The following is a 27,073-nucleotide window of genomic DNA, read 5'->3' as shown; positions in this document are numbered from 1 at the left end:
TGTCTAAGTCTCTGTGACAGCTCTCCCTCTTGTTTTAATTTTTACTATGGCCAGAAGTTGTAGTAGTATGTGTAAAAGTCTCTGTGACAAACCCCTTTTGTTTTTGATTTTTCCTATGGCCAGAAGTTGTAGTAAAGTCTCTGTGACAGCTCTCCCTCTTGTTAGCTCCCTCTTGTTTTGATTTTTACTATGGCCAAATGTAGTAGGTGTCTAAGAAAAACAGCTCTCCCTTTTAAATGGCCAGAAGTTGTAGTAGTAGGTGTCTAAGTCTCTGTGACAGCTCTCCCTCTTGTTTTGAAATGGCCAAAGTTGTAGTAGTAGGTTCTAAGTCTCTGTGACAACCTCTTGTTTTGATTTTTACTATGGCCAGAAGTTGTAGTAGTATTAAAATGTCTTAGTCTCTGTGACAGCTCTCCCTCTTGTTTTGATTTTTACTATGGCCAGAAGTTTGTAGTAGTAGGTGTTTAAGTAAAAAAACAGCTCACCCTCTTGTTTTGATTTTTACTAATGGCCAGAAGTTGTAGTAGTAGGTGTCTAAGTCTCTGTGACAGCTCTCCCTTTTGTTTTGATTTTTACTATGGCCAGAAGTTGTAGTAGTAGGTGTCTAAGTCTCTGTGACAGCTCTCCCTTTTGTTTTGATTTTTACTATGGCCAGAAGTTGTAGTAGTAGGTGAAAATAATCTAAATCTCTAAACAGCTCTCCCTTTTGTTTTGATTTACTTTAGCCAGAAGTTTAGTAGTAGGTGTCTAAGTCTCTGTAACAGCTCACCCTCTTGTTTTGATTTTTTTGAATGGCCAGAAGTTGTAGTAGTAGGTGTCAAAGTCTCTGAACAACCCTCTTGTTTTAATTTTACTATGGCCAGAAGTTTAGTAGTAAAATAAAGTCTAAACAGCTCTCCCTCTTGTTTTGATTTTTACTATGGCCAGAAGTTGTAGTAGTATGTGTCTAAGTCTCTGAACAGCTCTCCCTTTTGTTTTGATTTTTCCTATGGCCAGAAGTTGTAGTAGTAAATAAGAAAGTCTCTGAACAGCTCTCCCTCTTGTTTTGATTTTTCCTATGGCCAGAAGTTGTAGTAGTAGGTAAATAAAAAGTCTCTGTGACAGCTCTCCCTTTTGTTTTGATTTTTCTATGGCCAGAAGTTGTAGTAGTAGGTGATTCTAAGTCTCTGTGACAGCTCTCCCTTTAAAAATAAATTTTTCCTTTGGCCAGAAGTTGTTTAGTAGGTGTCTAAGTCTCTGTGACAGCTCTCCCTCTTGTTTTGATTTTTACTATGGCCAGAAGTTGTAGTAGTAGGTGTCTTAGTCTCTGTGACAGCTCTCCCTCTTGTTTTGATTTTTACTATGGCCAGAAGTTGTAGTAGTAATGTCTAAGTCTCTGTGACAGCTCTCCTCTTGTTTTGATTTTTACTATGGCCAGAAGTTGTAGTAGTAGGTGTCTAAGTCTCTGTGACAGCTCTCCCTCTTGTTTTGATTTTTTTGATTTAGTCCTATGTAACAGCTCACCTGTTCTTGTTTTGGTTTTCCTTCAACAAAGTTGTGTAAAAACAAGTCTCTGTGACAGCTCTCCCTCTTGTTTTGATTTTTACTATGGCCAGAAGTTGTAGTAGTAGTGTGTAGAAGTCTCTATAAACAGCTCTCTGTGACAGCTCTCCCTGATTTTTGTTTTGATTTTTATGGCCAGAAGTTGTAGTAGTAGGTGTCTAAGTCTCTGTAACAGCTCACCCTCTTGTTTTGATTTTTCCTATGGCCAGAAGTTGTAGTAGTAGGTTCTAAGTCTCTGTGACAGCTTCCTCCCCCTCTTGTTTTGATTTTTCCTATGGCCAGAAGTTGTAGTAGTAGGTGTCCAAGTCTCTGTGACAGCTCTCCCTCTTGTTTTGATTTTTACTATGGCCAGAAGTTGTAGTAATAGGTGTCTAAGTCTCTGTGACAGCTCTCCCTTTTGTTTTGATTTTTCCTATGGCCAGAAGTTGTAGTAGTAGGTGTCTAAGTCTCTGTGACAGCCCTCTTTTTTGTTCTCATTTTCCTTTGGCCACAAGTTGTAGTGAAGTTTTATCTGAGGTTTTTGTTTCGTTTTTTCAACCTTCCTGACAGAAATAGGGCCCATTTCATACAGGTTGAAATGTGTTTACAATGGGAAAGATAAATTAACTATTAAACTTGATTACAGGGTAAGGAGAGAAACCTGCTGAAATATGGAGGCTAACATTACCTTAGGGTTGTTTGAGAGATTTTATAGGCCTAGGAGAGGTTATTAAATAGCCAAAATACATGTTGTGCGGTTAGGCCGTATTATATTATGTAATTATTGTTTTACCTACCAATGTGAGTAATATATAAAATTTGTTGCATCTGTCAGGTGCATTTTGAGTTTTGATGTTTTATTGTAAGGAAATTCAGTATTCAGTTTTTTTTCTTCAAACATATTTTGTGTTTTGTTAAGTCTCTCTCTCTCTCTCTCTCTCTCTCTCTCTCTCTCTCTCTCTCTCTCCAAACAGGTGTTTACACTGAATAAATCTTTGGTAATACTGTAATTGGTGTTGTTTTGGATTAGACACGTTTTTCAATGCTTTGCAACACCTGAGATTGCAGTTGATGTTGCAAAGGTGCTAGTTGGTGGACTGTAAAGGTTAGAAATGACTGTAAAAGTCAGTAGTGTCCTGCATAAGGTCATCCAATTGACCTTGTTTACAAAATTGCATTCTGTCTTCTTGGTAAAGTGGCTAGGATTTGTAATTCTACTCTTTTCCAGCTATGGCAATAGTATTTCAATTTGGTAAAAGGTTCCCTGGTTGGCCATTTTGAATCAAATTTATTTTGTCAAACATTCTTTGTCACTCTTTCTTCCATCTTACTTTCCACTCTCTTCTAACACTTTTTTTCTTGTGCAACTGCAAGGTTTTCCTCCTGTACTTCCAAACCTCCTTTACTCTCAATTTTCCTTTCGGCGCTGAATGACCTGACAGGTCCCAGTGCCTGTCCATTGAAGTGATGCATAAAACACTCATTTTGAAAATCTTTGAGGTCCTTAGCCTGCTGCAGTGTTGGTCTGTCAACCTGTCTGTTCCAGAGGTCTTACACATGCTGGAAGTTCAATACTAGAAAAGTCTTCTTAATATGGATGGTGGTTGTATTGCATGTCTTTGAACTGTCTATGCTTGGCAGATTTTATTTTCCATTTTCTGTTCCCTTTAATAGTTTTAACTGTGATATTTGCATGGAATCATGCATTTGATGATACAAGCATGAAACTTGGCACAAATAAGCTCAATACCCACTTTTATGAAAATATTTTAGCCATTCAAAAATCCAAGATGGCCACCATTTTTCAAGATGGCCGCCGTTTTTCACATGTGAAACACAAAAATCCACTATTTACCCAATTTTTTTAGACGTTATTGCAAATTTTTATGTATCTTTATTTGTAGAGTTTTTATATGATTAAATGACTAGATTTGGACCGGATTTGTCTTTTTAATTGCAGATATGATGGCTGAATCAGAACAAGATTGCCCATCTCCTTCTGCAACAAATCCAAACCAACAGTTAACTGATTGGAACAAATGCTGTCTCTGTCAACAGGATAAAAAAAGAGGAATTGATGTCGCCTCCAAGTTATAAAGCAGAACATGATGATTACTGCAATATTGCCGAAAATGTTCCTCTTTTTCATGCCATAAATGAACTTCCCATTCCTCTGAATCCAGCTAGACTTCATGATGGCGATGGGATTGAAGAAACTCTGAGGAAAAACAAAGCAGTGTATCACCAAACATGCAGACTGATGTTTAATAACACAAAGCTCAGAAGGGCTCAAAAACGGAAATCAAGCACAGACACAAGTAATGAGGAAGTGCAAAGTAAGGTGAAAAGGACTAAACAAAAACAAATGATCTTGTATGTTTTTTGTGTAGTAAAGAATTGGGAACCGAGGAGTTTAGGAAAGCAATGACAGGAGAACTTAATAATAGATTAAAAGAGTGTGCAATGACACTTGGTGATGGCAAGCTGCTGGCAAGTTTTTGTCTTGATGTTGTAGCACAAGAACTAAAGTATCACCCACTATGCCTTGTAACATTGTACAATAGGGAAAGAGCTTATATTTGCTAAAAATATGAGGCTACTATTGAGAGTAGAAACAAAAAACATGTTTATCCAACTGCTTTTTCTGAACTGGTTACCTATATTACAGAAACAAGCAATAGTGCAGACGGATCTGTTGTGTTTTTTTACTGAGCTTACCTCCTTTACAAGCAGAGGCTTGTACAACTGGGAATTGATTCACCAAATGTACATTCAACTAGATTCAAAGATGATCTCACTCACATACCCAATTTGGAGGCTCATCATTAAGGAGAGATGTGCTTATTGCCTTTAAGAAAGATGCGAGTTCAGCTCTGTCTGATGCATGTGTTTATAGTGATGCCATTAGCCTTGCTAAACAGCCAAAATTATCAGGAAAGAGATGATTGACCACAAGATCAAATTTGAAAATGAATTTAGTGCTGAACATATTGAGGGGTCTGTTCCTCCAGTCTTCTTCAGTTTGTGTCTATGGTGGAACATGGTGCTGGTATTAGGTATTTCAGCAGCAAGTACTGAGATCAGATTTTGCAATTGCACAACTGTTTCAGTATAATTGTTATTTAGGATAGATGACGAAGCAAAAACATAGACACTCAAAAAATTTGAAACTCCATTTCCATTGTATGTAGCATTGAAACTGTTTGCAAAAACTAGAAAGAGACAACTAATTGATATACTACATGAAAATAGTATATGACCGAGTTTTAGAAATCTCATCGCAACTTGGAGATGCAGTAGTAAACCAATATGTAGGAGATGGGGTTGTGTGTCCACCAATATTGCGGAAAGGGTTATTTACAACTTCTGCTATAGACAATATTGCTCATAACCCAACAGCAACTACAGCCACTTCTTCTTTCCATGGTACCAGTATATCTGTTTTATTTACTCTACCTCAGAAACTCATTTTTACGAAACCTACAACAGAGTGAAACTAAAGCCAAAAAAATTCCTCATCTTCCAGAGTCGTACATTAATGTAAAACCATTTTATATCCAGAAAGCCACTTCCACCAGCAGCACCCAACATGTCATTACGTGACACAGCCTCCATCAACAGATATCTGCAGCAAGAATACAGCTGGCTATCAGAAGTAGCTCTTACAAAGTGGATAATGAGCAGCTGCTATTTGGAGTTTGTCCTGGATTCAGGAAAGCAACAATATCAATTATTTTGCCCATCCATGTTTTATTGCAGCAACTGAATGTACTTGTTTAAATAATTGGCATGAGGGATGTGATGCTAATGTAAAATTTGGGACACCTCTGTTTAATTTGCATGATGGGCTGACCAGGTTATGTTAACACTATCCACTTTTAAGAGCTACTTCTGATAGCCAGCACAGTAACTGTGACAAAAGAAACAGAAGCTTTGTGCAACGAGGTGATGCGATCATTAGTCAACATAACTCCTTGCAGTCAAAAGGAAGCAGATACATGGATCTTTCTCCGTGCTAAGAATTTTTGCGAAGGAAACAGAACTGTCATAATCAGAGCTACAGAGACTGATGTACTGATTATAGCAATATCTGTTCTATCAAATCTCACTGCACTTGTATTTATGGACATGGAAAACATTTTCGATACATCCCAGTTCATGACATTGTAAATTTTATTGGTAAAGACAAAGCTAAGAGGCTTCCATTTTTTCATGCATTTACTGGATGTAATGTTGTATGAGCTTTTCATGGAAAAGCTAAAAAAGTCAGCATGGCAAACATGTTTGCCGTGAAGTAACCTCAGTCTTCAAGAAATTCAGTGACTGTCCACAGGAAGTTGATGCTAATGATCTGAAGGTCTTAGAAAGGTATGTTTTGTCATGTACGATGGATCAAGTTCATGTGCTAGTGTCACTGATGCCAGGTTAGACTTGTTTGCAAAGAAGCTGAGAGCATATGATTCAATTCCTCCAAGTCAGTCTGCTTTGCTTGGACATGCAAAAGGTGCAGCTTTCAAGCAGGATACATTATGGAATCAGGCATTAGTTCGTCAGACTGATTGCTAAGTCCAGCTATGTGGTGCTGACAAAAGAGGGTGAAGAATGGAAACATGGACAACACTTCCACCAATTGCTAAAAGTTGTCAAGAACTGACAAAATGTGGTTGTAAGGGTGACTGTCATGTTAGATGCAAATGTTACCACACCGGAGTGAGCTGTACTGCTCTCTGTGCATGTTCCTGCCAGGACTAGAATTGTGTGTATATATATTTTATAATTATATATGCATGTAAATGGACAAATATATTGGAGCTCTACTTTTCACTATGCATGTTCCTGCCAGAACTAGAATTGTGTGTGTATTTTTATTATATATATATTTATATATATTTATATATTTATATATATATTATATATATATATATATATATATATATTTATTTATATATATATATATATATATATATATAAGTATAATTATATATGCATGTAAATGGACAAATATATATAATATATATTACTGTTGTATTTTGCAAATTTGTTGTAATATCACATAAAGGTATACATAGAATTAATTAATACACATAGCTAAATAAACAAGAAAACTAATTAGTGGAATAATATTTTTCAGTTATTTGTACGTATCTTTTAGTGTACTGTATCATTCATCATACATATGTATGGAATATATAGCAATAAAATAGTTTTATAATGCACTTTATTATTATATAATATTATTTTTCATTCTATACATTTAAATTAAAACAACAACTCAAGAAGTAACAAAAAATACCGAATGTAAGATTTTACTAATATCGACTGCTAAAAATGGCGGCCATCTTGAAAAATGGCCACCGTTTTGGATTTTCAAGTGGCTAATTTTTTTTTTTTCGTGAAAAGTGACCTACTATCAATATGTTTTCCAAATTTCATGCTTGTATCACCAAGTGCACAATTATCTTGTTATCCGCTCTACTATAATGGTCAGTGCTTAGGACATAAGGAAAGTGTCTTTTAACAAGATTTGTTAATTGACAAATCTTGTTAAAAGACAGTGAAATTTTAGCTATTTCCGTAAGAATTGTCAGTTGACAAATGAACAGTAGTAATGGAATCAAGTTCCCACTTCCCAAGCCTTTAACTTGAGCAAGTGCTGATCATTTAATGGCAAAGTTATTTTGGCTTTTCCATTCGACGTAAGATTACAGGACCTTTGATTTACAGGAACCAAGACTCCCCAGTTCTTCATGGACTTGATCCTAGTTTCATCCAGTGATCTTTATCCTGGAAAGATTTCAGGTGTTTAAACGCCTCTCTACATTTCTGATTATATCAACAGTGACATCAGTTCCCTGATAATTTGAAATTTCAGGTCCATTCATCATTTTTAATTCTTTTTTTTATTCGTGTTCACATATTTTTATTCAGATTTTTGTTTTCTTGGCCATTTAGAAATAAGTAAAAATAAAAATAAATAAAAATAAAAGGAAATAAGTACAAATGAAATATAGAAATAAATAAAAATATATATATAATCAAAATGAATGAAAAAATATAAATAGATAAAAAGGAATGAAATTAGTGAAATAAAATCAATAAAAATTCATATTCATAAACAAAAAATAAATAGAAATACATAAATAAAATAGAATAAATTAAAATATCTAATAATAATAATAATAATAATAATAATAATAATAATAATAATAATAATAATAATAATAATAATAATAATAATAAAAATAAAAATAATAATAATAATAATAATAATAATAATAATAATATATATATATATATATATATATATATATATATATATATATATATATATATATATATATATATATATATATATATATATTAACATAAATAGAAAAATAAAAATTTAAGAAAATAATTAAAAAGTAATGAAATTAAACATATACTTTATATACATAGATAAAAATTAATGAAAATAAATATAAATAAATATTAATTTGAAAATAGGCAAATGAAAATTAATAATAATTAATAATTAAATTAAAATAAAATTAAAAAGAATTGTATAAAAGTAATGAAAAATATAAAATAAATGAAAATAAATAATGAATTTAAATATAATGATAAATAAAAATTAAAATAAATAAGAAAATAGAAAATAAAAATAAATATTAGCATATATAAAAATAGAAATAAATATAGATAAATAAAAATATAAAATAGACGAAAATTAAAAAACTAAAAATAAATAAAATGAAAATAAGTAGAAATCTATACATAATATGAAAAATAATAAATACAACAAAACAGACAAAAGTAAAATAATAGAAATGAATAATTATGCAAAACATAACAACATAAATAAGAAAACATAAAAGGAAATAAAAGGATAAGACGAAATAAAAATAGATATATATAAATGAAAATTGATAAAAACAAAAATAATAAAAAAAATGTTTAAATAAAAAGTACAAATAGATAGAAATATATGAAAAAAACTATAAACAGAAAGAGAAACATAGAATAATGAATATAAACAGAAATATAAAATATTTGGAAATAAATTTAAAAAAATGGAAATTAAAAATAAATGAAAATAAAAACAAATAAAAAGAATAATAACTTCAAATAAAAGGAAATAAATAACAATTTTTAAAAATGCAAATAAATAAACTTCTATAAAAATCTTTACAAATAATTAAAAATGATAAAAACAGAAATAGAGGAATCCAAATAAAAAAATATAAAAAATGAAGCATAAATGTAGATAAATATAAAAATGAATAAACAAGAAATGAAGAATAACCTTTGCCTGACGGAGAGCTCCACCACCTAAAGCAAGGGCGACGAGGAGAACTGTAGCACCAACAGGCAATGAGAGGTAACAACGGGTGACGAAAAATAACAATAAATACAAAACCCTCGTGACTTGAGCAAAAAATTAAAACTTAACCACAGAAATGATTTGAGAAGTTATTAAAATTTTCATATTTGTTTAATATATTTTTTATTCTTCTAAATTGTCTTCATCTATTTATATGGACTTTCATGTTTACCTATTATCTTTATTAATTTTATATATTCATATTATCAATTATCTCTATTTATTTTTGTTTATTTCATTTACTTTTATTTATTTTCTATTATTACTTATTTTTAATTTACATGTAATTATATTTACTTATGTTGCCATACTTTTTCCATTTCTTTTATTTTTTATTATTTTCAGTTTCATTGATTTTTTTTTTATATTTATTTTATTTATTTGGGTTTGTTTTCAATGTTTTTATTTCTATTTACTTTTATTTGTTCTTGTTCATTTTTGTTCACTTAATACCAATTTATTCTATTTTTTCTTTTTATTACATTTTAAATATCTTTCTCTATTTTTAATTCTTATCCGTGTTTATTTTTATTATTCTTTATTTGTTATCTTTTATTTTTATTTTACTTCTTTTCTATTTACTTTTTCATTTAGTTTATTCTTATCAATTCTTATTTATAATTTACTTTTATTAATTTTTATTTGTTTTGAATATAGTTAGTTTTTTTGTATATGTTTATTTTTTACCTATATATTTTTATTGTTTTTATATTTATCTTTTAATTTATTTAACAGAATACTATTTGTCTGTCCATCCACACTATTTCTGTCTGTTCTCGGATCTTAAAAACTGCTGAGGCTAGAGGGCTGCAAATTGGTATGTTGATCATCCCCCTACAATCATCATCATACCAAATTACAACCCTCTAGTCTCAGTAGTTTTAATTTTATTTAAGGTTAATAAAGTTATCCATGACTGGGCGTCTGGCACCGCTATAGGTGCCAACAACACAGGCTACCACCGTGCCATGGCCGAGTGTTTCATACAGCGCTGTAAGCTGTGCAGAAAACTCGATTGCTCTGAAGAATCTTCCATGAGTTTTTGTCTTTTTAAGTTTTGTTAATTATTTGGTTATTTATTTTTTGTATTTTATATTGTTATTTATTTTATTGAACTTAATGTTTATCTATTTTTGTTTTTATTTTTAATTTTTTTAACTATTTCTTCTTATTTTATTTATTCATTATTTTCAGATATTTGAATTATTTATTTTTATCTCCTTTTTGCTTTTGTATGTTTTTATTTTTATGGATTTACACTTACAATTTTTTATTTCTTTTATTTAGTATTTCTATATCTATTCTTATTAGTTTTAATTTATGCATGTTTATTTTTTATTTATTTTTATATATTTTATTATTTTTGTATGTTTATATGTTTCTCACTTTCATTTTGTTGTTTTTAATTAATTTCTATTTATTTTTATCTAATTATTTATTATTATTTATGTTAACAATTTTCCATTTTAATTTGTTGACATATATGTGAACATTTTTGTATATTTAATTTTAATGTTATTTTTTTATTTATGAATTTATACCTTTGTTTTATTCATTGTTATTTTTATTTATTTTCTCTTTATTTTTATTTTTATTCATATAAATTTTATTGTTTTCTTTTATTTATTCATTTTCCTTTTATATTCTTTATTCTCTTTTCATTTATTCTATTTATTCTTATTCTAGTTATTTTTAATTACTTTACTTTATTAACTTTTATTGTAAATTTTTTCTATTTAATTTCGGTTCTTTACTCCATTTTTATCGATAATTTTTATAATTTATTTTTTAGTTGTATTAATTTGTCTTTTTAATTTTTATTTACTTTTTCTTGTTTATTTTTAATTATTTTAGTATAGTTTCAATTTAATTTAACTGTATTTATTTTGATTGATTTTATTTTATCTTTATCAATTTTCATCCATCTTCAAATTTTATTTATTTTCATATCTATTTATTCCTTATTTTAATTTTTGTTTATTTCTATTTATTTTTATTCCTGTTCATACTTGCTTGTTTTTATTATCTATATTTTTAACTGTTTCATTTCCATTTTTATTTATTTTATCTGTATTTTTTATTCATTTATTGGTATCTATTTTCTTTTCTATTTTTTTTTATTAATTTTATTCATTCACATTGTTTCTATCTTATTTATTTTGCTATATTTTTATGTATTTTTCATATTTATATTTTTTACATTTATTTCATATTTCAGTCTTATTGATTCTTTTAACTTGTTTTATTTTCATTTTTTTTATTTAATTTTCTTTTCGTTTTTATTTGCTTATTTTTATTTTCATCTAATTTTATTCCTTTTTGTTATTTTATTTTTAATAATTTATTATTTTCATATATTTTATATTTTTAATTGTTTTTTCTCTATTTTTCACTATTTTTTTACTTTGTTTTTATTATACAGTATCTTTATATATATTTCTGTTTTTTATCAATTTTCATTTTTTACTTATATTTATATTTTTTATTTATACTTTTATTATTTTTATTTTTTTTTATTTAATTTTTTCTATTATTTTTTACTCCTATGTACATCATCTATTTTTCATTTTTATTATTATTTTGTCTTTATTTTTATGTTTATTTGTGTTTAAATATAATTTTTTATTTTTATTTTTTATTATTAAATTTTTTATTTTTATATTTTGCATTTTTATTTATATTCATTGTTTACTCTTTATATATTTTTATTTTTATCAATTTTTACACTTTTATTTATTATATATTTTTACTTATTTGCATATTATTATTTATCGTATTTTTTATAAAAGTTATCTATTGAAAAAATTATATTTTTACTGAATTTTAATCGTACTTTATTTATTTTTATTCCTATACATTTTTACTTGTTTTTATTCTCATTTTATTTTATTTATTTTCATTTTTATTTTATTGTATTTGTTGTCATTTATTATTTTCATTTATATTTTGTACTTTTTTATTCATTTTATTTTTACTTATTTTTGTTTATTTTTACTTATTTTTTTTTATTTCATTATATTTTTATCTATAATTATTCTTTATTTTTTATTTAGTTTGATTTATTCTTTATTTAAATTCTTTAATATAATTTATTTTAGTTAACTATTTTTATATATTTTTTTAATTATTTCAATTTTTTATTTTTACTTATTTGTACCTTTTTATATTTCTCTTTTCTTTTTTTATTTCTATTTTTTACTTTATATTTATTTATTTTTATTATATTTTTAAATTTTCTTGCTTATTTTCATTTTATTTTCAATATTTTTTTAATTTTAGCTTTTTTGTTCTGTATTTATTTCTGTTTATTTTATTATTAATCTTTATCTACATCTTTTTATATATGTTTATTTTTAACTGTTATTTATTTTTTGTTTCTTCTTATTTTTATGATCTTTATCCATCTTGACAAAAAACTGTCAAAGTTGTTTAACCGCCTTTTTATGATAATAATACCTTCTGCTGGCGACACTTTCTCTCTCTCTCTCTCTCTCTTTCTTTCGGGGTATTGTAATGCTGGACCCAGGGTGGTGAAAAAAATATATATCTTTTGAAACTCTGTTGCTACGAGTATCTAACCTCCAAACTTGTACTGATTCTGTGGGTTTAAATAAAAGAGCATGTAGTTATTTAGTGGTTTTTATTTCCTTAATATATTGTACATTGTTTACACAGGAATTTACGTCATTACCAATGTGTAAACAAGACCTATGACGTCATATGAAAGAGAGAGAGAGAGAGAGAGAGAGAAATTTTGTTCTGGAACACAACCCTGCAATGAGGAGAGAATCTCAAAAAGAGGACCATAAAGATTTACATTAAATTCTCTGTCAGAGGTCAGACATAAGGCCACTCTCTAGCAGGTGAATCTACGGCAAGGTGAGGTCATAAAGTTGTCATTTCCAGGTCTTGTGCCCATAAGACCGCCTTTGACATGCTGTGGGCAACGACTGACATATCCGACAGCTTTGCCCTCAGCCCTCTCTTCAAAGGTTTCAAAAAAGATCGGGAAATGATATTTGTTTGTTTAAAATATCACATAGTTTACTATAGAAATGTATAAATTTTGTAATTACAGTCTTATTAATATTATTTAATAATCTTATTAACCTTATTAACATTTGAAAATTAGCACTTAAGTAATTTATTTATCATACAAAACAAATAAACGTATACATGTAACCAATCTCAGTAAGAGAGAGAGAGAGATTTATTATCTTTATTATTTAATGTTATCTAATTTACATATCAAAGCTTGAAAACTTATAAATTACAGAAAAATGTAAACAAACACTTTTGCAGGTTTCTCAAGGATTCGCAAATGTGTCTGTGAAAAATCGCATATGACAATTAATTAGGTTCCAATGAAAAGTTCGCATGTCCGCGAATTTGCGCAACTCGAATCATGTAAGATCGAGAAATTACTGTATATCACAAAGAACAACAATTAAAAAACAGAGGGTAGTCACAGGGCATGCATGCAGAAGTAACACCTCTCTCTCTCTCTCTCTCTCTCTCTGTCAGCAGCTGAAGGTAAAGTGAGTGGCACCGACTGGGTGGGTAGGACTCCCACCCTACTGTCAGTAGTTAACTACCTTAACCACCTTGTTTAAAGTTAAACAGCTGGGCCGAAGGTACTTCCACACTTAAAATACCGAAGGTTTGTGTTTGTATAGGAACAACTTCCTGTTTTGAGTCCATTTTTAGGTGACAATATTCCTGTGTTTTGAAAAATGTAGAGTTTTATTCCTTTCTAGGAAAAGCTCCTGAAGATGATTTCTCAGGTTATACGAAAATCTGTTTGTTTTTATTTAGTACAAAGTACTTTCATGGTAGTTATAAGTAAATAGTACACCGTACACTGATACTACCTCAATATTTACTTGAAATTGTAAAAAATAGTTGTAAAAATGACCAGGGTAGGGTTTATTGATAGGCCAACATTTTATGGCGAGTGTACAAAAATACAATTGGTTTGATACAAAGCATAGCAGCATCTCAGCTTATCACATGCTGTGAGGTAATTCAAATAGTAATCGATACTAGACATGAGAAACATGAACAATACAGGCAATCCCCAAGTTACGACGAAGATCCGTTCCTGAGGCAGCACCTTGAGTTGAATCAACCTTAAGTCAGATTTTAATAATAGCTGTAGTAATAATAATACCATATTCTTTATTTCAACTCACACAGTCTAGATACAAGAGATAGAAGGATAAAAATGATAACTGGCAATATAGGATGTTATGAACCAAAACCTCGGTTCATCAGTTACAGAGGAATGGACTGGAAAGACTAAAGGCAGAAGCCGAGACAACAAAGGGGAACAACAAAATCAGCGAAATAACCTTAGAACTAGTTTATTAACATTAAGTAATGTACATATTTACAAATGAGTCAAGTTCGGTAAAAAGTAATATATAAATCATACCACACACCGTACAAAATCCGTGAGTCAAAAAAAACCATAGATGTAGCAAAATTAAAGTTACTTTAAATAAACATTACCTCTTCTTCTTCTTCTTCTTCTTTTAAAAAGCTTTTTTCCCATTTTTGTACAAACATGCCATCTTAAAGGACTTTTGATTTGGCTTTTAGACCTGTAGTCTCATTGCCCTGCCTGACAATCGCTTAGACAACGTATGTTTCATATCATATCAGACAACGCCCTTCTTCCCAGCAGCGAGAAGTTGTGGTGCGGGTAGGGGGCCAGTTAACCATCACAGCAAAAATAACAAACAATATAAAGGAGATCAACAAAAAGTCAATAAAGTCTGAAATACACACAGCAAATATAAAGTCAATAAAGACAATAATAAATAATATCAGACAATCCACGATATAAACCAATTAACCATAGTAATAAACAAATGTCTTTCAATAAAGCAGCAAATATAAAGTCAATAATAAAAATAATAAAACATCCATTATTGGGATGTCATAATAATCACAATCAAAGGTTACCAAGGATCTCCACAAAACACAGATGATCACGACAGAGTCGATGCAACAGCCACACTGCTGTCTCCACTGGCGACTAAGGCTGAGCCACCAACTCACCCTCGATAACTTGGCCGAAGTTCCCATCATCAAAAACTGCAGAAGACAACAGGTAACAACTACCTGCTACTAAACAAGTCCATGCTGCTATGCTGTCTAGACCCTGACTCGATGGCTACCCAAACTTGACTAACGTTCTGCCAACGAAAGTAACAGACGTAAACTATAAACACACACAAAAAACAAAACAAGCACCACCGGGAGAGGAGTGCGCCCACAACAAGGAAACGACCGTTCCATACACAAAACAAGCACTAAGCCTTACATAGTACATAACATTAAACAAATTATAAAAAACTGAAAGAGAAGTGAAGAATTCTCAGCGTCGTAAGATCAGAGCGACTGATCTACTTGACAACACAAGACTTCCCATGCAGAGGAATTACATAACGTCTCTAGTGCTTACATACCAGACACACATGCATACTTTGTACGTACCGTCACAAGGGCTTACATACAAGACATCCATAACAGTCACTGGTTTCTTTAGTTAATGGACTAAGTGAGGACTTAGGAAATAAATGTCCAAGAAAGGACCCTATGTTGTAATGGTGTATGGTCATTTTGATGGCAATTTATGTTTTACCTGTACTTAGTAAGGGCTGGCATTCAATCCTTTTTTTTTTTTTTTTGTTGACAGAGACTTCCTATTATGTTGAACTATCCTGCAAGACTCATATTGCCTCTGGAAGTCATACAGATTTTACTGTATATTTTATTGTTTGGCATTTACTTACAGTTGTTTTAACTTGTTTTCAACCAGTTTGTGATATGTATTAGATAAGTTGTGCTGTGGGTGCGCCACAAGTTTATCTTTATAGGTAAATTCTTTCTCACATTCCTAGCGCATAACCCCTCGTTAATCCACATTTGCAAGGACTGGAGTACCCCAATATATATAATGTATAATATATATATATATATATATATATATATATATATATATATATATATATATATATATATATATATATATATATATATATATATATATATATATATATATATATATATATATATATATATATATATATATATATATATATATATATATATATATATATATATTCAATAAATAAAAATAAATAGACAGCCTTCTGTATAGTTGGCATCACTTCATGGGCAGAAAAATTCAACATTAACAGCCAAATAAAACACTGAGAATGGGGTATTGTGAGGGTGGCAGACTGGGGCAAGCACTTATGGGGGGGTTGCTTTGTGGAGAGGGCCCTCATCTGCAAAGTAGCTTTTGCATCTGTGTGCTTATGGGGTGGGAGGGCCAGGAGAGCTGAGCGGGGAGGGCTGGGCAAGGCTTCATGTGTTTGGGAGCTTTCAGAACTGTTATTGGCTGAAAAGCAAAAATGTCATTACACGTCATTTCTTTTATTACTTTTGAGTGGCTGAGTGTCATGGCTATGTCACAGAAGTTCCCATCTCTCGTTTGTCCTCCCATTCTCGCTCTCTTCTATTTCCCCCTCCGATGGATAACTCCAAAAGTACAATGAATTTATGACTTAAATTTATGAACAGAATTATTTTATACTAAGTAAGGGCTTTTCTGAAGTTGAAATACCAGTGAACTGAAAAACTCGAAGAACACATTACAGAATAAGATATCAGTGTAACCTGCCCAGTCACGTTGCATCAAAACTTTTCTTACCTATCACTGTCTGTCTTTGCACGTATATATGTACACCATGCACGTGAGTGTGTTCAAGTACAGTACACTTACGCATCATACTGGCGTCAGTTACAATACACAACTGTGTGTTTGCTTGTCTTTCTCTTTCTCTCTCTGGGCTATTCTTTATTGCTATTTATATGGTACGACACAAACCTGTAGGAATCCTTCCTTGATCAAAACCCCTTATAATCACCTTCAACTTAGGCAGTCGTACATCATTGGTTGAAACCTTGGTAAACCTTTAATGCAATATGTTTAACATTAAAACACAATTATATCAATCACACTTTATTAAGGGACATTAACTTGTAACTGTAAGATCATGCACAATGTAACAGAAAGGTAGTAACCATATACTACAATATCAATATAATAATTGGTTGCACGAGAGTAATTTACATGTAATCAACAATTCAACTGAACCTTTTACAATGTAAATTTAATTGCAAAGTAAAGTACTTAAAGGTATTGCCTGTCCACACAACACAAACAAAAGACTACGTATTGCTTTAGTTCTTGTTCACTTTTCATTCAGTCCTAACCATTAAATTAGAATGTGTTGGGGGCAACAGTTTCTTCATACCTATATAAGTCAAAGAGAAAACAAAATGATTAAGTGTTGCCCTTAGATCTTGTTTGCTGCTCATTCAGTTGTAACCACTTAAAAACTACAGTACATGATACCTTTAAGTCTCTCTCTCTCTCTCTCTTCACTCTGCAGATTATAAAGCTCTTGTTATCAATTTAGACAAATGTGAAGTGTAAATCTTTCTTTTTAGCCTTCAAAGGTAATGCCAATTGCAGTCTTGCGTCTCTCTCTCACTTTTGCCAGCACTCAAGGATTGATTTCCATATCTTAGAGAACTCTGCCTGTGTCACCTTGTTTCTATAAATTGCTCACATTCAGGCTAAGAACTCAATGTACAGTATGTGACAAGGTTAACACCCTTTAATGGAATATAATGAATATCATTGCATCAATCAGTGCTTTCAGGAAATATGGTGCAATACATATTTAAAAGTTGTTTCAAGAAATAATATATGATTGATTATGAAATTTAGGTCTTGAAGAAGACGAAGCGCCGGAACCCATCAGCATTATTCAGCGCCGTAATGAAGGTGAAATATATAAATTAATGATATGATTGATAATGAGTAGGTGACTGATGATATACCAGTAAAATTCAGTGTTACAATATGAACGTAAAAAATGAAGAATGATATTAGATAGAACCAACAAAAAATAAGTATATATTAAACTTTTATATTCAAAATAAATACTTGGTGTAAGAATATATATGACTAAAATCTTTACTAAATATACTGAAATCATATCGCAAAGTATGTTTTGGAAGGTGTAAATTTTTTATGCCACATAAAATTTTTTGAATTTTTGTATATTTTCCTCTTTCCACTGATGTGTTTTTTCGTAAATTGGCCAGCCAAAAAATTTGCCCCCTCTGGGGGTGTGCTTAATGTGTATATATTTAACCTGTCCCTTAAGGGTTAATAAGATTTGAGTGAAATGTTTATTAGATTTTTAATGTGGAGGTAACAAAATGCAGCACAAAATAGTAGCTACTTTCAATATCAAAATAAGCATGTGTTGACTTACATATATGTGTATACATGTGCATATACATACATGTATGTATCATCATGATGTGCATTTGCACATTGCTCTTTCTCCTGTAGGGTTAATCTTCATAAAAAAAAAAAAAAAAAAAGATTTTCCAGGTTTGACCCAAGTAAACAGTTCCAGCAATGCGAACAGGCAAGAGAGAGAGAGAGAGAGAGAGAGAGAGAGAGAGAGAGAGAGAGAGAGAGAGAGAGAGAGAGAGAGAGAGAGAGAGAGAGAGAGAGAGAGATTTCAATGTAATTTTTTTATACATTTATTCAGTAAAGAGTATTGTAAAGTTTGGTTTTCATTTTGTGCACAGTACTGAAATACTGTAATTAGGTTCAATCGGCATACAAAACAATAAAAATAATAACACTTGGCTAACCAAATAGGACTGTCTCTGTGATCACCTGTCTCCTACCAGGTGGCGTTGGAATGTTCCATTCTTGTCAAAACTCTTCATGACCACCCACTAAGGTATGGGGAGGCTGGGTGGGTTTCCTCTTTAACAGTAGGTAAGTATCCAAATAATTAATTTTATCACGAAAATTATAATTATTTGGAATGAATCTTAAAACTGTTAAAGTTAGCTGACTACCACACTGAATGAGGATGGTGGGTTAGTGTGGCCAGAGAAACAATGTTCAACCAAGAGAACTGGTTGAGGCTGGAAATGCCCACGGCTCCATGGCCTCCTTGCATAACAACTGTCCAATTTACCCTCCCAACTCTCAACTTCTCCGTGTGGGGAGAAGGATATCAGAAGTTGATAGGGGTAGAAAAGGTACAGCGTATCCTTCCCTGAGAACCATCACTACCCAAGGTTCTTCCAGACGCTCTGCCAGACACTTCAGAAACTGGATAGGGCCATTAAACATATGTATTACTCTTGCAGTAATCGAGCTGTAGTGCTAAGAACAAAATGCAGAATTCAAAGGTATTTCCGCCTCACCATTAGACCAAAGTACCTTACCTATTAGAGGAGTCTTTGCTTCCTTGCTCCAAGAACTTGAAACTTGCAAGTTGAACTGAGGAAGGTGAAAAAACTTATATCGTATGCAAGTCCTAACTCAGCTCTATGCAGCTTCAAAAACTGGAAACGGATGCAGTAGCATCCAAGACCCAGCATTAAAGGATACAATTCCGAGATCACCTCTGTTGTTCACATTAAGCCACCAACATGCTGGCACATCACCTAGGATGGTTGGTTCCCAAGAGCTCACCCCACAAACACAGTTGCAAATACACTATACTGTTTGTTACGAGCACAGCTATTTAACACTAAACAGTTTCCTAGCTTTCTCTTTCGACTGTTCATCCATTTCCCACAGGCTCTACTTCCATGAAAAGGCACCTTACCATAATTAGTGTTAACTTCTTACTCGTCTTAACAGGAGACGAGGTAGAAGTAACTAAAGAGCACCAGTTAATGGATTCATCTTGGGCAAAAGAAGTGAAAATGCAACAACGTGAGCTACGCACTGCTTAAGTACTGAAGAAGAATCACCCAAATCACGGTTGAAATCCCTAGAGTCTAAACGGAGGAACTAAGACAGTAGAAAACGGCAATCTACGGACGATGACTGCGAGCCGAAAAATCGCCAGAGAAGGTGGCATACCCTGGAATATCGGCAATGACGGCAGGGTCCCACCCGCTATTGGGACTGACAGGTACAACTCAGCAGGAAACAGCAATTCGTTTGAGCTAAAATGTCCATCTGTGGGGAAGGAGGGAGGGCTCCTGTTATGTAATTGCTTGTAAGTACAATATATATAAAACTTTATTTTATTATAAAAATGTCATTTTTATATAAGTGACTTATCAAGCAATTACATAGCTGACCCCACACTGAGAGGAGCCTGGTTAGATGGACATAAACTAATCCAAAACATTAAAAGGGTAATGACTCTGAACTAGAAAGTTTGCTAGCATTGAGACAATGCTTGTTGTACCTTACCTGGTAAGAGAGCTGCTACAGGTAAATACTGCCTCTGCTTGGCGCTCATCTTAACCTGTAGAGGGCATGGCATATTGGCCAGGGTTGCCCCAACTTCAGTGGGTACTTTGCAGCTGTGAAGGTACAATGACGGCTGACAAAGACAAAAGGAGGTGCCCTTGCCCTTGGGCATGACCACAGTAAAAAACAACAGGGTCGCCTACACCAAAAAACTAGACAACCAACATCCCAACCATAAAAATTCTAGTGGGTACTTCAGGTACGCTTGTACCCCCAGGCTTCCCAACAACTCAACATCTATAAAAACCAAGGCGAGGAGACAGTAGAGGGACAGATCCAGCCAGGGATAAAGGCCCGAACATACTACAGTTATCAAAAACTGCTTCCAAGTCTTTCAGGCAGCGCAAAGCTAACAGATTACGATCTCCAAAAAGTCGACTGGAGAATGAAAGACAACGACACATTATGACAGAACGCAAGAGAAGTGGCGATGGCTTGAACCTCATGAGCCTTTACCCTCACAATCGGGAAGGCGTCCTCTTGAATCTGAGAATGCGCTTCTGAGGTAGGGCTCCATAGGAAAAAGGAGAGCGGACGAGATGGGTTTTAAACCAAACACCAGAGGAACCCCAGATCTTCTCAGTCCTGCGGATGTAAAGCCACAGGGCCCCCAAGGGCAAAGAAGTCTCTCCTCTTCTTCCAGCCCAAGAAATGTTCCCCAAGCTCTTAATAATAAACAAGCAGGGCCAGGGGCGAGAAACGTCATCTTTCTGAGAGAGGAAATTAAGCGAAAAAGAGTAAACTAGGCCTCCTTGCGCAAAACCAACTTTCTTATCCATTGCTTGGAGTTCGTTTACTCACCTCGCTGTAGCCAGCGCTACAAAAAAGAAGGTCTTCTGAGTGAGGGACTTAAAGGAGGCAGAATGAAGAGGTTCAAAAGAGGAGCTCACGAGCCACTTTAAAACTACATCCAAATTCCAAGAGACTGAAGAGCGATTCTCTGTCTATGAGGTCTCAAAAGACTTGACAAGCTGGAGAAGTCCCCCTGGGAGGAGGCAGAAACTCCCAAGGAAGGCACTTCCCCAGTGGCATAAAACCTGTACCTCCTCTTAAGAAGCTTCGAAGGGGGAAAGGCGAAAGTAGCCTTGCTAGCAGCTCTCTTCAAAGTCAACCACTTATCGACCTCTTTCAATGCTTTCTGCAAAGAAGAGGAGAGGACAAGTTTAGAAAGGCAAGCGTCAGAGGCATGCTTCTTCAGGGTAGTCTGGAGGAGCAGGCTGGAAGAAGTCTGGGAAGTTCAATAACAGGAACCTGAGGAGACTCAAATAAGCCGAGGCAGGTGCCGAATCATGGTCCGCTTCTTCCTCCTCTGACGAAACAGGAGAGAGAACTAAATCCTCGGACATAGGACTCGTCGTCTTCTTTAAGAAAGTCATCAAATCCTCCAACTGACGCTTAATCGGACCCAAAGAATCCTATTGAGTCGACAAAAGAGGCAGCGATGGCGTCGGGCGCTTAGAAGGAGCAGGAGTCAAATGGTCCGAAGTTGGTGCCAAACGAGCAGGCGCAGGCACCTGAGACTGAGCAGGTGCTCGGGAAAAGGCAGGCGCTCAGGAGCACAAGAGTGCTTGGGCTAAGGTGGCGAGCGCTTATTACAAAAAGTATATCTTAGTTTAACCAGACCACTGAGCTGATTAACAGCTCTCCTAGGGCTGCCCCGAAGAATTAGACTTATTTTACGTGGCTAGGAACCAATTGGTTACCTAGCAACGAGACCTACTGCTTATTGTGGAATCCGAACCACATTATAGCGAGAAATGAATTTCTATCACCAGAAATAAATTCCTCTTATTCTTCATTGGCTGGTCGGAGATTCAAACTCGCGGCCAACAGAGCAGTAGCTAAGAACGGAACCCGCTCGCCCAACGAAGAACTACGCTCTTATTACAAGAGTGCTTAGGAGACAAGATCAAGCGAACTTTGTTCCCAAGAGACTCTGGACTATCCCAGGCTGCTTGTTGAACCTGAGATGACAAAGGAGGCAGATCAGCAAAACTGCAAGAAGATTGGGGACTAACGCTGACTTCCTTAAGTCTCTTAATGGGAGGAGGAAAGCAGTCCGCAGCCCCAGAATGCCTCTTCAAAGGATGAGAAACAGAAGGGTGACGTTGACGACGCCTTCCATCCGACGACGAATCTTCTGAATCAGACATATGGTGCCCACTGAACGAGACACCTTTCCAGTGGTGCTCAGTCGACACCTTAGAATGTACTACAGGCTCAATGTTGGGGACGACTGCCTGTGGGCAAACCCTACCAGCCTCCCTTCGACCTCAGGTATGTCTTCTCCCCGGTGCAGGGGAGCAGGACACGGACCTTCGTCTAGGAGCACTGGTAGGACAGATAGCTGCCTCCTCAGAAAACACAGCACTCTCACTTTGCACTTTCCTAGCACAAACACCTGGAACAGAAGCTCTGTCAACAAGAGCCTTAAAAGATAAACCAAGATTCATGACTGTATTGGCCAAAAACTCTAACTTCTTATCGACCCCAGACTCGAGACTGGCGATGGTGTTGGAATCAGAAGCATGGGAAGATGGTAAAGGAGTATGTGGTAAATCGGTAGGACTCAAAATTGGAGAAACAGAAGGGATAAGTGGGGAAGAAACAGCACTACCCTTATCCACTGAAAGCAAAGAAGTAGCCTCTAAGCTTGCTCTATGCTCCGCTCAAAGAGCAGCCTTCCTCTTCCTGCCTTTATCAAGCCTATCGGAATTGGAACAATACACCTTCCACTGCTGAGAATCCCAATCCTGACATTCCTGATAAGTAATCTCCCATTACAATCTTGTTCCCTACATTTAATACATTTAGATACATAATCTTACATAATCTAGTTTTACATCCCTCGGCACAGAACCGAACACTAAAGGAACTAGAATCTGACATGGAAAAATAGTGAAAATTACAAAATAAGCCAAACGATTCACTAATTGCAAAAAAGGCCACACAAAATCTGAATACGTCACCAAACACAGGAAAACAATCCAACAAATGACGCAAGGTACTACCCAAAAAACCAATGTTACTCAGGAGCCAGCAGAAAATGAACTGATGTTTCCCGCTGAGTTGTGCCTGTCAGTCCTAACAGTGGGCGAGACCCTGTCACCTACACTAGCCACCACAAAATTTGAATTTTTGATCTGCCATGGTAGGAAGCTGTTAGCTATGTAACTGCCTGGTAAGTCACTTAATATAAAACATTCGGTTTCCATAAACTCTTTTCTATGCAGCCTAAGGCTTTCATCTGTTTGTTGTAGATGACATAATGCATGAAGAATTCTGACAAGAACGTAAACATTCCAGCATCACCTAATGGGAAGCAGGTGATTACAGGGACAGTCCTAGCGGGTTAGCCAGGCATTATCTTCTTTTTTTTTTTTATTCTTTATGCTGATTGCACCTAATGGTGCGAAGATATAAGCTAACTTTAACAGAAGGTAAGATTCATTCCAAATAATTGACATTTTACATCCATGAAGTGTTTTTTTACCATTTCCACAAACTTCCAATCTCCACAAGACCCTTAGATATATTACAGCAGATAATTGAGGGTTTACTGTAAATGGTTACTTCATAGTATGAATTCTCATAGGAATTATAAGATATTTCCTGGAACATGCTTTCCCACATTCTTGTACATGAATGGCTTCTTTCAAGTATGAATTCATGTGTCCTGTAAGAGTAATTTTAGTGGGAAAAGCCTTCCCATATTTCCTTGGACATAAAAGGCTTTGCTCCAGTACGGCTTACCTATGTCTTGTAAGATGATGTTTCCTGGAAAATGCTTTCCAGTAAGAATTCTCGTATGGCTTGTAAGGGCAATTTAATGAAAAAATGCTTACCAGCATTCCTTGCACATGAATGGCTTCCTTCCTGTATGAATTCTCATATGATTTGTAAGAATACGTTTCCTGGGAATGCTTTCTCACATTCCTTGCACATGAATGACTAAACTCCACTATGAATTCTCATATGAACTGTAAGACCTGCTTTCCTGGAAAATGCTTCCTCACATTCCTAGCACATGAATGGCTTCTGTCCAGTACAAATTCTCATATGATTTGTAAGATGATGTTTCTTGGAAAATGCTTTCCCACATTCCTCACACATGAATGGTTTCTCTCCAGTATGATTTTGCATATGTTTCATAAGAAAATGTTTCCTGGAAAATGCTTTCCCACATTCCTTGCACACGAATGGCTTCTCTCCAGTGTGAACTCTCATATGCATTATAAGATCTGGTTTCCTAGAAAATGCTTTCCCACATTCCTTGCACACGAATGGCTTTTCTCCAGTATGAATTCTCATATGATGTATAAGACCTGATTTACTGGAAAATGCTTTCCCACATTCCTTGCACATGAATGGCTTCTCACAAGTGTGAATTCTCATATGAACTGTAAGATCTGGTTTCCTGGAAAATGCTTTCCCGCATTCATTGCATATCAATGGCTTTTCTCCAGTATGAATTCTCATATGACGTGTAAGATGATGTTTCTCAGAAAATGCTTTCCCACATTCCTCACACATGAATGGCTTCTGTCCAGTATGCATTTTCATATGACGTGTAAGATGTGATTTCATGGAAAACGCTTTTCCACATTCCTCACACATGAATGGCTTCTGTCCAGTATGCATTCTCATATGAACTATGAGAGCTTCTTTCTGGGAAAATGCTTTCCCACATTCCTTGCACATGAATGGCTTCTCTCCAGTATGTATTCTCATATGAACTATAAGAGCTTGTTTCTGGGAAAATGCTTTCCCACATTCCTTGCACACAAATGGCTTCTCTCCAGTATGCATTCTCATATGAACTATAAGAGCTTGTTTCTGGGAAAATGCTTTCCCACATTCCTTGCACATGAATGGTTTCTCTCCAATATGCATTCTCATATGAACTATAAGATTTGTTTTCTGGGAAAATGCTTTCCCACATTCCTTGCACATGAATGGCTTCTCTCCAGTATGCATTCTCATATGACCTACAAGGTCTGGTTTCCTGGGAAATGCTTTCCCACATTCCTTGCACATGAATGGCTTCTCTCCAGTATGTATTCTCATATGACCTTTAAGGCCTGGTTTCCTGGAAAATGACCTTTGAATGGCCTGGCATTCTCATATGAACTAGAAGAGTTTGTTTATGGAAAATGCTTTCCCACATTCCTTGCACATAAATGGCTTCTCTCCAGTATGCATTCTCATATGAACTAGAAGAGCTTGTTTCTGGGAAAATGCTTTCCCACATTCCTTGCACATGAATGGTTTCTTTGAATATGCATTCTCATATGAACTGTAAGATTTGTTTTGGGAAAATGCTTTCCCACATTATGGCTTCTTCCAGTATGCAATCTATATGAACTATAAGAGCTTGTTTCTGGGAAAATGCTTTCCCACATTCCCTCATGAATGGTCAGGATTTGGATATGACTAAGACTAATTTTCTTGTAAAATGCTATCTCTAGTCAGTGGATCTGAAAGGCTATCTGCATTCTTTCTTGTTTTTCTTGTTTTTCTTTTTTGCAAATTAGTGAATCTTTTTCATTCACTACTGAATTCATTTCATAAGAATATTCATCATCTTCATTAGACTCACAGAATACCTCTGGCTCTATTTTGATGTCCATCAATGGATCCAGAGACAAAGAGTCATCATTACTGGTTTCACTAAAGGCAGCCATTTTGCTGTTTTCTTCATTTATGGAAGGGTGTGATAATGCACCTTCAGTTTCACTTTTCAAAGGTAATTCTAGAGAATGTTCTGGATTCATTTTTGCCTTTTGTCCTGCCCTGTTCTATAATGACAATATATTCAACTGATGACTCTTAACACAAAACTGCTTACAAATGATTATCCAATAAATCTGTTATAAATTAAGTACTACAATATCTTGAAGGTCTACAACCAGATTTCACTGCTGATGTATGAATAATATTCAGAACAGATTTTATTTGTTGTTGTTGTAATTTGTAAATTAGGAGTACAATAATTCACTTTTTCTGTTACACTTTAAGAGCTGCTAATGGTAATGTTACATGTAGTACCATCAAACACACAAACATTCCAAAATCTTGATGCTGCTCAAAACTGACGAAGGAAGGAAGGAAGGTTCTTCTGAGGGAGAATCTGAAATCAAAGAATGCAACTCAGTTAGGGAACATAATGCCAGAACCAAAGCAAAATAAATTTATTTCAGGTTCCTAAAAAGGTCTCAGGCCAATTAACTAGGTGTGCATTTGACAGTGCTATCCAAATATTAATACAATCTAACCAAATGTTGTCCAGACAGACTCAAAACATTCCTGAGGCAACAATACAACCTTGGATTAACAGTTAATACTGACTCCCACCCTCTCACATCTGTAAACCTTCTTTGTTTGACGTTACAGCATTACTTATAAACATATCCTTATTAACAAATCAAAGGCCAGGAATAGAAAATGCATGAGACCAGCATAAGAATTTTGTGGGGTAACAGCAGGAAGGGTATACAGTATACTTTAAATGCCTAATTATATAAGATCCAGTTATACACAACACCAGATTAGCCACAGATGTGGTAGACAATAAGAAGAAAAAATGAATTGAGTAGTAATTTCACAAGATGAAAATTTTCAAATTAGTTTCACTGATTGTTACTGCAGATACAATACATGAGTAGCTGTTAAGACCAGCAACACTGATGCAGTCTTGGAAGGTAGATGCTGCTACATTTCTCAAATATGACCAATTGTTTTCAGAGTCCTACAAACCAGAGCTTTCTATGAAGGAGTATCTTTCAGTGCAAGTTGGAAATGGG

At 33.9% G+C, this 27,073-nt stretch overlaps 2 protein-coding genes across 2 annotated transcripts in view; one reads left to right on the top strand and one right to left on the bottom strand.

Moving 5' to 3' along the window:
- LOC136838188 (zinc finger and SCAN domain-containing protein 31-like) overlaps positions 1-27,073 on the top strand; it is a 298,878-nt gene that overhangs the window by 141,273 nt on the left and 130,532 nt on the right. The gene's annotated exons all lie outside the window — the stretch shown is intronic.
- Positions 16,904-27,073, bottom strand: part of LOC136838187 (zinc finger protein 568-like) — a 50,478-nt gene continuing 40,308 nt past the window's right edge. Inside the window, exon 2 of the mRNA XM_067103067.1 lies at positions 16,904-26,400. Within this exon, the coding sequence (XP_066959168.1) occupies positions 24,291-25,337 (1,047 nt within the window). The 5' untranslated portion in view covers positions 25,338-26,400 and the 3' untranslated portion in view covers positions 16,904-24,290. The remainder of the gene's footprint in view (positions 26,401-27,073) is intronic.

The sequence above is a fragment of the Macrobrachium rosenbergii genome, unplaced genomic scaffold (assembly GCF_040412425.1).
Source record: "Macrobrachium rosenbergii isolate ZJJX-2024 unplaced genomic scaffold, ASM4041242v1 171, whole genome shotgun sequence".
NCBI lineage: Eukaryota > Metazoa > Arthropoda > Malacostraca > Decapoda > Palaemonidae > Macrobrachium > Macrobrachium rosenbergii.
The sequence above is the reverse complement of the archived record's forward strand: the minus strand, read 5'-3'. Positions and strand labels throughout refer to the sequence as shown.